This window comes from Salvelinus fontinalis, chromosome 29, assembly GCF_029448725.1.
Source record: "Salvelinus fontinalis isolate EN_2023a chromosome 29, ASM2944872v1, whole genome shotgun sequence".
In the NCBI taxonomy this organism is placed as follows: Eukaryota; Metazoa; Chordata; class Actinopteri; order Salmoniformes; family Salmonidae; genus Salvelinus; species Salvelinus fontinalis.
Genome location: NC_074693.1, coordinates 42086446 through 42103753, shown reverse-complemented (window position 1 = coordinate 42103753; position 17308 = coordinate 42086446). Strand labels below are relative to the sequence as shown.

At 45.6% G+C, this 17308-nt stretch overlaps 1 protein-coding gene across 1 annotated transcript in view; it reads right to left on the bottom strand.

Annotated features, from left to right (window-relative positions):
* Nucleotides 1-17308, bottom strand: part of LOC129827993 (GPI ethanolamine phosphate transferase 2-like) — a 132650-nt gene that overhangs the window by 31030 nt on the left and 84312 nt on the right. The window contains exons 9-10 of the mRNA XM_055889377.1: nt 15414-15850; nt 8840-9031 (exon numbers count right to left, since the gene is read on the bottom strand). Coding sequence (XP_055745352.1) covers nt 8840-9031; nt 15414-15850 — 629 coding nt within the window. The remainder of the gene's footprint in view (nt 1-8839; nt 9032-15413; nt 15851-17308) is intronic.

The following is a 17308-nucleotide window of genomic DNA, read 5'->3' as shown; positions in this document are numbered from 1 at the left end:
GAGCTGTGACTATGGCGAACAAATGCCACGTTGAGGCCAGTGTGTGTGGTTTGGGGTGAGCGGCACAGATGGGTACAGAACGAGCAAATGCAGACATGACGCCAGCCTCCTCTCGCTCTCTGCAGCGATGAGGCAAATGCTCTCGGGGGAAACCACACACAGAAATGTAACCTTGGCATTTAGACGCCGGCAGAACAACCATGCTAATAACACACAAATAAACTGACAGTCCATACCAAAAAAACTAGAGGAAAATGATGTATTGTTCTGGACACCATGGACTGCAGTCTGTGTTTTTCTGTCTGTCCATTTGTCTGTCTGGCAGTCTGTCTCTGTCTGCTTTCCTACAGTACCTGTATAACTGGTACAAATCAAATCAAATCACATTTTATTGGTCACATACAGTACACATATTTAGCAGATGTTATTGCGGTTGTAGCTAAATGCTTGTGTTCCTAGCTCTAACAGTGCAGTAGTATCTCACAATTCCCACAATCTAAAAGTAAAAAAAATGGGATTAATAAATGGTTATTGAACAAGGTGTGTATCCTAGTTAACTTGACTGATGACCGTGATGGGAACATCCCAGAGCCTTGAATGAAAAGAAGGGTGTGTCCTGAGGTCAGTCATCAAAAAGCCAGAACAGCCATCTAGTAGGGCCGGGACGATACCAGCATCGCAATACTTGTTAGTGTAGTTCTGCCCTTGAGCTGTTCTTGTCTATTAATGTTCTGTATTATGTCATGCTTCATGTTTTGTGTGGACCCCAGGAAGAGCAGCTGCTGCTTTTGCAAAAGCGATTGGGGATCCTAATAAAATACCAAACTTCTTTAGGAAAACAGCCCAAATGTTGGAAACAAACATCAATATGTTGTCATCCAGAGTCACATTTATTTATTTTCCAAGCTACAGCACACACGAATGTTCATAAAATAGGTTTCTAAAGGACCAAATAGATGCGTCTGCTTCGTGTTTTCATTTTTGCCATGGGGAAAAAAATATTCCCGATACTGGTGTCGTCCCGGGCCCTACCATCTAGGAGAGTGAAGCACAATGGATCACCAAACCCATCAGAGACACCGGCCAAGACACCTCACATTAGTATCAGTGGATTGGAAAGATGATTAGGTAAAGATCATTTTCTGTCACTTTTCGGGAGAACAGTTTAAATAGTCACCTGCACGTTCATTACTTGCTAATGAGTAGCGTGCGGTAAGAGGGACAACGTGAGAAACTGGCAAACAGTAGTATCCTGGGTGCTCAAAGGCCTTTCAATTTTGAGAATAGATTTGGTTTTGACAGAGATCATAGCCACACAAAAATGAACATAACTCATTTTGTGAACAATTGAACAAAAATTGAAGAGAATGTTGAAATTGTCACGTTCCTGACCTGTTTTCTGTTAGTTTTATGTGTTAGTTGGTCAGGACGTGAGTTTGGGTGGGCATTCTATGTTTTCTGTTTCTGTGTTTGGTTTATTGGGTTGCCTGGTATGGCTCTTAATTAGAGGCAGGTGTTTGGCGTTCCTCTAGTTAAGAGTCATATTTAGGTAGGCGTTTTCACAGTGTTCGTTGTGGGTGGTTGTCTCCTGTGTCTGTGTATATGTTTGCACCATACAGGACTGTTTGCGGTTTGTTCGTTTTATGTAGTCTGTTCCTGTTCATTGCGTTCTTCACGTTATATGTAAGTTCGTCGTTCAGGTCTGTCTGCATCGTTTATTTGTTTTGTTTGTTTATGCAAGTTTAGTTTGTTTTTCCGTCGTGTTCAATAAATCATGTCATTTCACTACGCTGCGCCTTGGTTCGATCACTACTCCTCCTCTTCTGATGAAGAGGAGGAGGACTGCCGTTACAGAACCACCCACCAATCCAGAACCAAGCAGCATAATGTCGAGCAACGGGAGAGTATACAGGACTTGTGGAGTTGGGAGCAGGTATTTAACGGAGAAGGACCATGGGCTAAAGTGAATCACCGTCCATGGGAACAGCTGGAGGCAGTTCGGAGAGCGGAGGAGAAGAGAGAGAGGAACCGGCGTTATGAGGGGACGCGTCTTGCACGGAAGCCCAAAAAGCCCGTGAGTAACACCCAAAAATTTCTTGGGGGGGGGCTAAGAGGTGGTGGGCCAAGGGCAGGTAGGAGACCTGCGCCCACTTCTCAGGCTAACCGTGGAGAGCGGGAGTACGGGCAGACACCATGTTACGCAGTAGAGCGCAGGGTGTCTCCTGTACGTGTGCATAGCCCGGGCGACCGGGAGCATTCAACCAGGTAAGGTTGGGCAGGCTCAATGCTCAAGAGAGCCAGTACGCCTGCACGGTCCGGTATTTCCGGCGCCACCTCCCCACCCCAGCCTAGTACCTACAGTGCCTACACTACGCACTAGGCTACCAGTGCGTTTCCAGAGCCCTGTTCCTCCTCCACGCACTCTCCCTGTAGTGCGTGTATCCAGTTCGGTGCCTCCAGTTCCGGCACCACGCACTAAGCCACCTGTGCGTCTCCAGAGCCCTGTACACACTGTTTCTTCTCCCCGTACTAATCCTGATGTGCTTGCCCTCAGCCCGGTGCCACCAGTGCCGGTACCACGCACCAGGTATAGAGTACGCTTTGAGAGCCCAGTGTGCCCTGTCCCTGCTCCCCGCACTAGCATGAAGGTGCGTGTCCTTAGCCCGGTGCCTCCAGTTCCGGCACCACGCACCAGGTCTACAGTGCGCCTTATCCGGCCAGAGCCATCCGTCTCCCCAGCGCCATCTGAGCCATCCGTCTCCCCAGCGCAATCTGAGCCATCCGTCTCCCCAGCGCCATCTGAGCCATCCGTCTCCCCAGCGCCGTCTGAGCCATCCGTCTCCCCAGCGCCGTCTGAGCCATCCGTCTCCCCAGCGCCGTCTGAGCCATCCGTCTCCCCAGCGCCGTCTGAGCCATCCGTCTGCAATGAGCCTGCAAAGCCGCCCGTCTGCCATGAGCCTGCAAAGCCGCCCGTCTGCCATGAGCCTACAGAGCCGTCCGCCAGACAGGAGCCGCTAGAGCCGCCCGCCAGACAGGAGCCGCTAGAGCCGTCCGTCAGACAGGATCTGCCAGAGCCGCCAACCAGACAGGATCTGCCAGAGCCGCCAACCAGACAGGATCTGCCAGAGCCGCCAACCAGACAGGATCTGCCAGAGCCGCCAACCAGACAGGATCTGCCAGAGCCGCCAACCAGACAGGATCTGCCAGAGCCGCCAGCCAGACAGGATCTGCCAGAGCCGCCAGCGAGCCATGAGCAGCCAGAGCCGTCAGCGAGCCATGAGCAGCCAGAGCCGTCAGCGAGCCATGAGCGTCCAGAGCCGTCAGCGAGCCATGAGCAGCCAGAGCCGTCAGAGAGCCATGAGCGTCCAGAGCCGTCAGCCTGCCATAAGCGTCCAGAGCCGTCAGCCTGCCATGATCGTCCAGAGCCGTCAGCCTGCCATGAGCGTCCAGAGCCGTCAGTCAGCCATGAGCTGCCCCTCAGCCAGAAGCGGCTAGTAATCCAGAACTGCCCCTCAGTCCAGAGCTGTCTCTCTGTCCGGAGCTGCCCTTCAGTCCGGAGTTGCCCCTCTATCCTAAGCTACCTCTTTATCCTGAGCTACCTTGTCCCGGAGCTGTACTTTATCTTGGTGTTGCCCCTTAAATTAGGTGGGGGAAATAAGAGGGTGGTCATGATAAGGGGTAAACGTAAGCTGGGATTGACTATGGTGGGGTGGGGACTTCGTCCAGAGCCTGAGCCACCACCGTGGTCAGATGCCCACCCAGACCCTCCCCTAGACTTTCTGCTGGTGCGCCCGGAGTTCGCACCTTGAGGGGGGGGTTATGTCACGTTCCTGACCTGTTTTCTGTTAGTTTTATGTGTTAGTTGGTCAGGACGTGAGTTTGGGTGGGCATTCTATGTTTTCTGTTTCTGTGTTTGGTTTATTGGGTTGCCTGGTATGGCTCTTAATTAGAGGCAGGTGTTTGGCGTTCCTCTAGTTAAGAGTCATATTTAGGTAGGCGTTTTCACAGTGTTCGTTGTGGGTGGTTGTCTCCTGTGTCTGTGTATATGTTTGCACCATACGGGACTGTTTGCGGTTTGTTCGTTTTATGTAGTCTGTTCCTGTTCATTGCGTTCTTCACGTTATATGTAAGTTCGTCGTTCAGGTCTGTCTGCATCGTTTATTTGTTTTGTTTGTTTATGCAAGTTTAGTTTGTTTTTCCGTCGTGTTCAATAAATCATGTCATTTCACTACGCTGCGCCTTGGTTCGATCACTACTCCTCCTCTTCTGATGAAGAGGAGGACTGCCGTTACAGAAATGCAGTGAATTCAGAAAGTATTCATACCCCTTTATTCCACATGTTGTTGTGTTACAGCCTGAATTCAAAATGGATTAAATTGCTTTTTTTCCTCTCGTCCATCTACACACAATACCCCATAATGACAAAGTGAAAACAGGTTTTTAGAAATATTTGGAAATGTATTGACATTTAAATACAGAAATATCTCATTTACATAAGTATTCACACCAGTCAATACATCTTAGACTCATCTTTGAAAGTGATTACAGCTGTGAGTCTCTAAGAGCTTTGAACACCTGGATTGTACAATATTTGCCCATCATTCTTTTCAACATTTTTCAAGCTCTGTCAAATTGTTTGCTGATCATTGCTAGACATATATTTTCAAGTCTTGCCATATATTTTCAAGCCAATTTAAGTCAAAACTTCAACTAGGCCACTCAGGAACATTCACTGTTTTCTTGGTTAGCAACTCGTGTAGATTTGGCCTTAATATCCTAGTGTCTGGTGGAACGCAAACTGAACCAGGTATTTCTCCAGGAATTTGCCTGTGGTTAGCTCCATTCCGTTTCTTGTTCATCTTGAAAAACTCTCCAGTACATAATGATTACAAGCATACATATAACATGATGCAGCCACCACTATGCTTGAAAATATGGAGAGTGGTCCTCAGTATTGTATTGTATTTGCCCCAAACATAACACTCTGTATTAAGGACAAAAAGTGAACTGCTTTGCCACATTTTTTGCAGTATTACTTTAGTGCAAACAGGATGTACGTTTTGGAATATTTTTATTCTGTACAGGCATCCTTTTTTTCACTCTGTCAATTAGGTTAGTATTGTGGAGTAACCACAATGTTGTTGACCCATATTCAGTTCTCCTACCACAGCCATTAAACTCTGTAACGGTTTTAAAGTCACCATTAGCCTCATGGTGAAATTTCTGATTCATTTCCGGAAATTGAGTTAGGAATGACGAAAAAGTGTTTGAATGCTTATTGACTCAAGACATTTTCATTTTTCATTAATTGAATTTAATTAAAAAATCCACTTTGACATTATGGGGTATGAGGTATTGTGTGTAGATCAGTCACACAACATCTCAATGTAATCCACTTAAAATGTTAAATACTTTCTGCAGGCACTGTATATAACATGAACATTCTGAACTAATTCTATGATTGTGACAGAGGGAAGCTTAGAACAGGAGATCATGAAAAGGCTACAGGCTGAATGTGTGTATGAACAATGAGAGCTTCACTCTTATCCAGGCATGTCTTTAAAGACAGAGAGACCGAGCCTTACTTTGAACCCCTCATCCACGACACCTGAAATCACCTCATGTGTGTATTTGTGTGTGTGTGTGTGTGTGTGTGTGTGCGTGCGTGCGTGCGTGCGTGCGTGCGTAATGTGCAAAGTGCATGCCTGTGTAGTCGGAGATTCCGATGAGAGTCAGAATTAATTTGCATCTTCATGAGGGATCTGCATGCACGATCGACGTGATGCGTCAGTTCTATGTGCTCTGGAGTGGAGTTTTTGTGAGTAATGTTTGGAAAATAAATCAGATTTAGTGGTAACTCTTCGGCTTCGAAGCAAGTGCTCCTATACTAAAAGGTCCAAACTATCAAACAATAACCTTGACATATCATTGAAACGTTCCTAGCTACTCAGCCACTCCCTGAACACAAGGTGGTTCTCTAGAATAATGAGAAATATGACATTGCTTAAGTATCTCGCAATCTTTACCTTTCCTCACAGGAAGGGGATTATAAAAAGATGGGATATCAAACAAAATCTCCAGAACAAGGGAAATGAATTACAGCTGGGAGCTAAGTGATGTTCGGGAGAACATTTGTATTGTTATGGCATCTCAGGGACTAGTAACGTAACTATGCAATAATGCTATTTGGAACAATGCAAGTATCCTCTACATTTTTTTTGCCAGCATTGTGTCAACTCTGGTGCCTCGCTTCATTCTTAAAAGGGACTTTTTGCTCCAGTCCCATATCTTATCACGAGTAACATTTGACAGTACATACTCGTCTTGCAGTGGCTGCTGAAGAAAATAAGATGTCGCTTTGACTACAATACAGATTTTGACTACACCACTTCTCTAAAAAGTAGAATCTGAGGAGTTGTTGGTTTCAGATCCCAGGTGCAACATCCACTGGTGTTGTGCCATAGAGCAAGGCACTTAACCCCAAAACACAGGGGTGTTGAAATTCGGGACACCCTGTGCTGCTCTCAAGATTGGACTGTGTTTGTGTGTTATCTGGGCGAGTTGGGAGTAGAACCACAAAGTGCACCTTTCTGATATAATATATCAAGTATTATAGTACTATTCTATTCAGTATGGTGCTGTAACACAAACGCTTTTCACCGCAACTCAGGTGTGTTCAGATAACACAGAAGCCTCGCAGGGTTGCCCGGGAGATGTATTTCATCACAGAGACAACGCCGGCCCTTAAGCCACTCCTGCAATTCACATGAACTGCGCTGGGCTGAGATATGATTCCGCGTTGTCATTTAACAAGAGGATGGGTCATATTTAGCGGGGCAGATAAAGGCTGGTCACAAAGACTGGAGTACTCCACCCTCCAAAGACATTCAGTACTGTATGTCACAAATTACATTCATATTGAGAGCCAATCATATATGTGTTTTGTGACACCTGATGTAGCCCAAAAAACCCAACAATTTTGATTACATTTAGGATTAGCTGAACTAGTGAGAATGAGTAGTATGGCTTTCTCACCTCAGTCAATGTGTGGGAACCCGCACCAGTATTTTCCTACTAGGACTGACTTTGAGGGAAAATGTATTTACTACGACTGTGATATGTGTTTGTCTCACCGAGCTATCTTAAGATATATGCACTAACTGCAAGGGGCTCTGGGTAACGCGTCGGATAAATGACTAAAATGTCAATGTTGAAATGTGGTACAACATACACAGACCAGTTTTAATACTGGCCTACCGACGCTATAATGATGTGAGGTAAAATGTTATACGGTATAAAACTACATGGGAAAACAAAAAATGAACAACAGCAAAATCACAAGTGACAAAAAAATAAATAAAAGAAGAGTGACTATTACAAAAAAGCTTGATGATTCAAAGTGCCTCTTAAACCACATTACTTCCCAGAATGGCTTTCCTTATGCCGGAGGTACATGACAATTCCGCTTTTTCTAAATGACAAAAACGGTCTGATTGATGACCCCATCTGGTAGGGGGTATGACTCGACAGCGTCTGCCGGCCCATATCAATCATGGCCACTCATCAGGCCGAGGACGGGCGGCACGACAGCGAAACGCGAGACAGCAGGAGACCCATAAATTCCAAGGCCCCCTTTCCCTCCGTTTTTTGTTGACTCTACAATGCTCTTTTGGAGGCATTTGATGGAACATTTCCTCACGTGAAACAGATGAAAGAATAGAAGAAAGGAGGGAGAAATAGAGGGAGGAATAAATGTGGGCACTCAATCCCTACCTACCAGCTACTTACAGCAAATACCAGAAAACGTCACAGGGTATTCTGTATGATTTTAAAGCTAAGGACAGGAGAAGGATGATTAAGTTATTATTGGGAGAAAAAACTACTGCATAGAGAGCTATACCAAGAATTTTTTCCTCATTAAAAAAATCTCAATTTGCCAATTTATTTTGCTGTCAGTCAAGCCCAACTGCCTTGCGAAGCACACTCAAAAAGATGCAGCCTGAACTATCATAGCGAGTCAGTGTGGAAGACCCTCTTTCAGCAATGTGGGTCAGTGTGATGAGGCACAAAGGATGAAGGGGTCTCATGCTACCAGATTAGCCTGAATGCGAGTGATCGAGCTGGGGCCGTTGCTGTTGTGGACTCAACTTAATGGGAATGCCAGGAGGTTGCCAAGGCGCAAGCATAAACAACTTCCTGTGGTGATTAATGACTGGGCGACTTTGCATGGTGGCATTGTCAAATATAGGGCAGGATAACTGGGCAGTAGCACATGCGTACTCATTGTGTTCTTGCAGGGGGGCTGTAGACGGGCTGCAGCTGGCTAGTGGGCTGGTGAGAGGCAGGGAGGGAGTAAGGCAGGCAGGCAAGCAGGGAGGCATTGATCCAAGTGGCAGGGCGAAGGAGCTCCACATTTGGTGATTTTAGAAATCAAAAGCACAGGGGTAAACAAAGTGCTCCTCGTCTTTTCCTAGTTTTTCTTCCTCTGTGTATTGTTGTGTATTTTATCCCGATGTAGGCCTTAAAGATGCAGTCCGGGATCTTAAGCCCTTACAAATTTGTAACATATTGTATGAATTGGAATTCGTACAAACATTTTTTAGAGGACGAAACATATCATACAAAATGGATGACATAGTACACATTTTTCGGCGACCCGTTTTGGCTCATGACAATAGCCTTCATTAACTAGTATGATGTGATCACCTATCAAAAGGCTCAACAAACACAGACAAATGCAATACAGCATTTCTTCAGATTTGATGCAAAACCTCAATTGCATTAAAAGGCGATTGGGAAGGAGTAATCACTTGCCACATAATAGTCGGCGAAAACTTACTTGGACATGTTTCCACCGGAATGTTGCCATGGTAACACAACGTTGCCCACAGCCGCACGGTAGCTGTAGACACCCAGAAGGCCGAGGGCCAGGGCAATCTTGGAGACCCAGGAACATCGCCCCTGGACCAGGAAGTAGATAAGAGCCAATGACATGGCAGCCAACAAGGACAGCACCGTCTTGTGTTCTGAGCTGTAGAGACAGAACAGATGAACATTTAAACCACTGTAAAACTGCACTAATTACACAGTAATTAGAGTAATTCGTTTTCGAACAATATTGCAGTTTAGTGCAGCAATATTGCAGTTTAGGGCTGTAATATTGTAAGCATTAAGCTATTTGTTGCAGAACTCAGAGGCATTTTGCGTTGGTAAAATGTTGCCCGTATCTTTCCATAGGAGGTTATTTCCTTGGACTCACACCTCAGTCATACATTGAAAAATAGGAGGGGGGTACTAACTAAGAATAGCACATTCACTGTACTCAGGTCCCACTGTTCTCTATGTAGGAAGGAAGGGCTAGTGGAAATTAGAGAAAGTCCTTGGCTCAAGATTTACACCTTCATTAGAGTAATGCGAAAGATCACACATCTGCAAGTCCATTTCTCACAAGTACTCTAATAGAAGTCACTCAAGGGCAAAACATGGCCATATTCAAATCAAATCACCATAGTATTCTAAGGAGAAAAGTCTGTAATGATGTTGGCTGTTTCGGCTACATTTTCTTGTCTAAACACACCCATTCAATGTTAGTAGGGACAGGGCAATTAATCCTAAACAAGTTGAGAACGGGAAAATCTCAGGCAAGCAATAGAGTAAGAAGGTGTGCGGTACAATAACTTGAAGGGACCTTCCTTCTTTGTCTCCTTTCCTCCACATCATCTACTCTGATGAGAAAGAACTGGACTGGTGATAGCAACTTCCCAGTAAGCATCTACTTTTTCTTTTATTTTCATGTACCCTTCTTTGCATTCATATCACTGCAGTTGAAAGAGAGGAGACAAGGAAGAGGAGACCACATTCAACTTTTTAGATGTAGCCCAGCTACGCCAGAAAAACAATATAGCCCTGGTATCGGGGCAGGGGGTTGGGTCAGGGAAGGGGAACATGAAGGAGGAACGATGCCCGAGCTCATTACCCAGTGTACCCACTCCGCAGAGAACAGGGGGAATATGGGAAAAGGGGCAGCGCCAGACAGGGTAAAGGCCAGCTAATGACGGCGAGAAGGAAATTCTAAATCCACAATACGCTGACCCTGGTGCCCGCAGTGCAAGGCATTCATCTTGTTACTTGTGTCACCGCGAGAATGCTAATGGAACAGAAAAACCTTGGGTTCAACAATGAGAACAGCGGGTTCACCGACGGTTCCTCAAACTTTCTGCCAGACGGAATGTTTTTGTACATCTCTCCGAGAAGCCGAGGGTACGATGCTTCATGGATAACAATCTTATTCCGGCTCTAATTTGGAGGCAATTAAGGTTTGTTATCTTGGCCCAAAATTTGTCTTGAGCTTTTTTTCACTGAAGAACCAGCTTCCCTCTGAAGCTAGGACAGCAGAGACCCTGCCCATCTTCCCGAAAACATCTAAAAACCCAACCTTTTCAAAGAGTATCTTAAACCCTACCTCTTCAAAGAGCTATCTTAAGATGAATGCACTAACTGTGGATAAAAGCGTCTGCTAAATGTCTAAAATTTAAATGTAAAATGTAAGAATTACAGGGAAGTCAGAGAGAGGTTTTTAACATACAAAGGAAAGGAACAGACTAATGCTACCTGCAGAGACAGCCAAAGATATGATTCATTTCTTTTAGCTCCTACGGGAGTTACTCCACTTGTATTTATATCCTTGCTGTGAGGAAACTAGCCACCATTATGGTGCTGTAGAGATAATAAGGTAAGTTAACAGACAACAGGCTCTAACGAATAACACTCAATGCACTTTCTCTTGGTCTATACAATGAATCTTATTTCATTCATTAGCCTAAATCCTTTGCCAAGGTATAGTACCGTAGGTTCACCAAGTTTTCTGGATGTTCAGAATCTCACTCGCTTTGAAGTCGGACTATTGAATGTCGACGTTTTATTGAAACATGGTGACAATTTAGTTAGAGGCCATGCGGGCAATGCACTATAATATGGTCAAGACTTGTCATGAGCACGTCATGTCTGAGCACTTCATGCCTTCCTTAGTATAACCTCTGAGTCTTTATACGCCATGTTGAGTCTGCTAAAATGAATAGGAGCCCTGAGGTAGATTGGATTTCACATTTGTCCATATATTGTAGAGTCTACTTTGCCTAGGCAACGCTGCAAAGAAGCTTGGTAAGAAAATTGACATATTGCAAGTTCTGGCCTGTCAGAACTTCACTGGTCGTATCTTTTTAAGACTTAACCTCTGCGTGCTCTAACTGTTATGATGCTGCAAAAATTGTTAAAGGAGCAAATCATTCAATGATATTATGTGAAGAGTCATTCCAGGGCTGACCATATACTTCAAATTAACTTTCCCTGGGTGTCTACGTACAAGTCACATAATCCTGTGGGAGAAAAAAAAAAAATCACCGTTTTTTGCATGTTTTTCTTTATTTAGGCTTCTTTCCTCTCGCATCCAACCAAGCAATTAACTGAGTCTTGATTCACTGTGCTGGCCAGAGCACATATCTAATGGGGTGGAATGGGACCTGGTTTAGATTGGGAGAAAAGCCCGGACTAGCCATCTGTCTGTGTGGCAGTTCTGCAGCCTTGAGGGAGCTCTCCAAGGACGAATAATGACTGAGTGTATACAATACATGGGCAGACAATGGAGCACGTTGACCCGATTTGTGAGGGAGTGAGTACGGTGCAGCTAAGAAAACCAGGTGAAGGACTCGATTGGAAAACCAGCATATGAAAGTTTCAAGATTCAATGTCACATGAAATGCCTTTCTTGCTAACTCAAAATCCAGCAATGCAATAATCAATGACAATATAATACTATAAAAAAATAGAAATAAGAAGAACACAATAAGTAAGTAAGCATACTATATACAGGGTCAGTTCCAATACCATATTTACAATGTGCAGGGATACTGGAGTGATAGAGGTAGATATGTATAGGAGTAAGGTGAGTAGGCAACAGGATATAAGATAAACAGAGTAGCAGCAGGTTATATGTGAGTGGCTGTGTGTGTGTGTGTGTGTGTGTGTGTGTGTGTGTGTGTGTGTGTGTGTGTGTGTGTGTGTGTGTGTGTGTAGAGTCAGTATAAATGTATGTGCATATTATGTGTGAGTGAGCAGATGATGATGGTGTGTGTGTGTGTGTGTGTGTGTGTGTGTGTGTGTGTGTGTGTGAGAGTGTGTGTGTGAGAGAGTGTGAGAGTGTGTGTGTGAGAGAGTGTGAGAGTGTGAGAGTGTGAGAGTGTGCAGGGCCCAGTGAGTGTGCATAGAGAAAATGCAAAAATAACAATAAAAGGTCAATAAAGATACAAGGTTTACTCAGATTGTCCGTGTCAGCTATTTTGTTAGCTATTTATCAGTCTTATTGCTTGGGGATAGAAGCTGTTCAAGAGCCTGTTGGTGCCAGACTTTATGCACCGGTACCGATTCCTGTGCGGAAGCAGAGAGAATAGTCTATTGCTTGGATGATTGCAGTCATTAATAATTTTTCTGGGCCTTCCGACCACACTGCCTGATATATACTGAACAAAAAATCGCATGCAACATGCAACAATTTCAAAGATTGTAATTAATAAAAAGAAAATAAATTCATTAGGCCCTAATCTATGGATTTCACATAACGGGGCAGGGGTGCAACCATGGGCCTTAGAGGGCATAGGCCCACCCACTGGGGAGCCAGGCCCAGATAATCAGAATTTGTTTTTCCCACAAAAGGGCTTTATTACAGACAGAAATACTCCTCTCAGCCCCTTCAGACAATCCAGCAGGTGAAGAAGCCGGATGTGGGGGTCCTGAGCTGGTGTGGTTACACGTGGTCTGTGGTTGTAAGGCCGGTTGTATGTAGTGCCAAATTCTCTAAAACAACGTTGGAGGCGGCTTATGGTAGAGACATCAACATTAAATTCTCTGGACACAGCTCTAGTGGACATTCCTGCAGTCAGCATGCCAATTGCACACTCCCTTAAAACTTGACACATCTGTGGCATTGTGTTATGTGACAAAACTGCACATTATAAAGTGTCATTTTGTTGTCCTCAGCACAAGGTGCACCTGTGTAATGATCATGCTGTTTAATTAGCTTCTGGATATGCCACAGCTGTCAGGTGGATGAATTATCTTGGCAAAGGAGAAATGCTCACTAACAGGGATGTCAACACATTTGTGCACACAACTGAAGAGAAATACGATTATTGTGCGTATGGCACATTTCTGGGATTTTGTATTTCAACTCATGAAACATGGGACCAACACTTTACATGTTGCGTTTATATTTTCTTTCAGTGTAGATGTACTGAATGGCAAGGAGATGTGCCCCAGTGATGTCCTGGGCTGTCCGCACCACCCTCTGTAGAGCCATGTGATCGAGGGCGGTGCTATTGCCGCACCAGACATTTACTTTTTGAGGATTTGAGGGCCCAATACAAACTTTTCCAACCTCCTGAGATGGAAGCGGGGCTGTCGCGCCATGTTGACGACCGTGCGCTTGTGTTTGGATCATTTTAAGTCTGCAGTGATTTGGACACCGAGGAACTTGAAGATCTCGACCTGCTCCACTGCAGCCCCCGTCGTTGATGGGGATGTGCTCCTTGGTCTTACTGACATTGAGGGAGAGGTTGTTGTTCTAGCACCACACTGCCAGGTCATTGACATCCTCCCTGTAGGCTGACACATCGTCGCCAGTGATCAGGCCTACCACCGTCATGTCGTCAGCAAACTCGATGATGGTCCTGGAGTCGTGCGTGGCTACGCAATTGTGGGTGAACAAGGAATAGAGGAGGGGACTAAGCACACACCCCTGTAGGGCCCCTGTGTTGGGGGATAGCGTGGCGGAGGAAGTCCAGGATCCAGTTGCAGAGGGAGGTGTTCAGAGTCCTAAGCTTGGTGACGAGCTTGGAGGGGACAATGGTGTTGAACAGGTATTCCTCTTATCTAAGTGGGTGAGGGTAGTGTGGAAAGCAATTCAGTTCGCGTCATCTATGGACCTGTTGGGGCTGTATGCAAACGAGTGGGTTTAGGGTGTCTGGGATGATGGAGCTAATGTGTTGCCGTAACCAGCCTCTCAAAGCACTTCATGATTACAGATGTGAGTGCTACAGGGTGCTAGTCATTGTGGCATGAAGCTTTAGAGTTCTTGGGGACAGGAATGATAGTGGTCTTCTTAAAACATGTGGGGATTATAGACTGGGAGGTTGAAAAGTACCCTAATATGCCTGCCAGCTGTTCTGCCCATGCTCTGAGATTGCTCCCTGGATTACCGTCGGTCCCGCGGCCTTGCAGGTGTTGACCTGATTAAAGATGTTTCTCACGTCGGGCCTCTGAGAGCGAGATCACCCAATCCTCTGGGTCGGTGACGGCCATCCCACCCGGCACGACGCTGCTGTTTTCAACGCTTGCATAAAATGCATTGAGTTGGTCTAGTAGAGAGGCATCATTTGGGCAGATCACGGTTGAGTCTTCCTTTGTATTCAGTAATGGACTGTAGCCCCTGCCCACATGCGGCGAGCGGTGGAGCCTGCGTAATTTACATTGTCATTTTGCTCATTTGATGACTCCGCAGAGGTCATAGCGGGAGTTTTTGTACTACCATAACTCTAACAGGAAGGAGGAAAAATCATGTTGGAAACGAGGATGAGCTCAGGACCTGAAGTCCCTTGGACAGGCTAAGACTTGAGACCATGCGGGTTGAGACCTATGGAACATTATTACCATACTGTTCCATAGGCCGTAGTACTGCCTGTGAGTCAGCCCTCTAGAACTGTAATCCCCTACATGGTTCCTTCACAAGCTAATAAGGCACTCCTGTGTTGTGTAAATGGAAAGGGGAATACCTAGTCAGTTGTCCAACTGAATGGCATCAACTGAAATGTGTCTTCTGCATTTAATCCAACTCCTCTGAATCAGAGAGGTGCGGGGGGCTGCCATAATCAACATCCACGTCTTCGGCGCCCGGGGAACAGTGGGTTAACTGTCTTGCTCAAGGGCAGAACGACAGATTTTACTCAGAAGTAGAGTTGCACTTCAGTAACGATGCATCGTGAAAAGCTGGAAACCAGGCCCAGATCTGAGTGTATGATCGGGGTATGAATAAAAGATGGAGGAACTGTTATACTCAAGCAGTAGACTTGTTCTACCGCTCCTCAATGAAAGCCCTGCCGAAGGCCTTACAAAGCAGAATTATGCAAAATGTTGCTTTAATGAACTGATCTACGTATCAAATAGTGGATCTGAACTGGCAAAAAGCAAACAAAAACGCTGATATTATCCAAAAGGCCGCTTCAAATGAAGAAAATTTAATGATTTCAACTACCACTATATGGTAGTGTATGGCACTCCATTTATGCCAACATTTATCCTGTGTGAAGTAACACACAACAATAAATAGCAAGTATTCCGGTCTACTCAAACCTCAGCACACCCACCTGTTGAGCCAGTGTCCCAGGTCAGGCAGATGAACCCACTGCACCCCGGTCTGGTTGAGCGAGCGCAGCAGACGACAACACGCCAGGGTAAGCAGCGGGGTTGCCAGGGCCAGCCACCTCTCTGAATCTGCGCCCGTCACCCCCAAATGAGTCAACGTTGAGGCGACCTCATCCCCCTCTTTGGTGGGAGGGAGGCGGTCTTCGTCCTCCGAACACCCTATGACGCCAATGTTGGCACTGCGCTCCCGGAAGTACTTGCGACAGACGTCCTGGAAGACGACCAGACAGAGGGTGTTGAGCAGGAAGTACCAGACCTGGTGCTCCTCCTCCACGAAGCTGCTGGCCGACAGGCTGAGGGTGTGGCCAGCTGTGCCCGCCAGGAGCAGAACGTCAAGTTCCGACAGCGACCACCCACCGCCGCCGGCACGGGATGGAGACTAGGGGAGAAGGAGAGAGGAATGGAGGACAGGAGATAAGGAGACAAAGAGAAGATGTCATTTTAGGCTCACATGCCGCTACTGGAATATAAACAACTAATTACACAAACACAATGGCCAAACCACAGCATAGAGTTGACTTCACATCAAAGCAATACAATTAATACAGAGTAACCAAAACAATCAAGATAAAGGCTGCAATTAAAATCATGGCCAATACATGCTCTAGTTGTAAACCTATATAGAGTAACACAAGTGAATGGAGATGGAGGGATGGTATAAAAAATAAGTAAATTTAACACAAGAACATATCAGGGAGCACAGATGCCCCAACCTAGAAAGAGAAGGCTTTTTGATGGCGTTCCCAAAATCCTGACCTAAGCTGTTAGAAAGCAAAACAACAACAACAAAGAAAGAGTCTATTTCTATTCTAGGACAATGCGTGTGTTTGTGTGTCTGTGTGTTTTCGGCCCCACACTGAGTTGTAAAGTACTCCCCCTGGTCCTGTGAACTGTGGCTTGTTGTTGACTCAGTACTCAGGGGGAGCCTGACAGAGTGAGTAAGTGGACTACTCTGATTCCACTAAGTTAACACACTGTCATTGGGGACAGCAGCTAACACACACAGAGACAGAGTGTGTGTAACGTGCTTCAGGGCTTCTGGGCCACTCAAATCTATTGACCGACTATTGAAATCTATGGACTGTCTGTATTTTAGTATTCATTTCCCATCTCACACACTCCCTCAAAATGGTACGAGTGAAGGAAACATTACAAAATGAATTATTAAAAAAACAAAAGAAGGTGCAGTGATCACTTTCCATAAACACAGCTGTGTGCAGGACAGGGGGAATGACAGCCTCCCGTAGCGTGTCACGGTAACACGCTGCTCCACAGGGAGGGGCTCGTCCTCGCCAAGTGCCGCTCACGCATCAGCGGGAGGGACGCACCATGCCGCAAGCTCAGCAGAGGGGAAAACGGAATGCGTAAGCAGAACTCTGTTTGTGTAAACCAAGTCAGGGGGGAAAAAAACACCCTTTCTTTTGTTCATCTCTCCTTCCTTCATCACCCCTCTTTCCCTCTGTTGCGTCAAGGTCCCTGAGCTGAGGGACCGAGGGTACTTGAATCGCGACAGCATTTTCCTGGAATGGTCTCACATCTGCCAATTGATCAGATTTCTTGGGGTTGGCCGGGATTTAATGTACTGTCTGCTTGTGGCGATCCAATATAAGTGGCAAACCTTGGCTATATACAGCCAGGAACAACATTCTAATCAAATCACATTTTATTGGTCACATGCGACAAATACAACAGGTGTAGGCATACTAACAAGCCCATTCCCAACAACGCAGAGTTACAAAGACAAATACATAAAAAGGTAATAGTAACACAAAAAAATAACAATAACGAGGCTATATAGAAGGTGTACAAGTACCGAGTCAATGTGCAGGGGTACCAG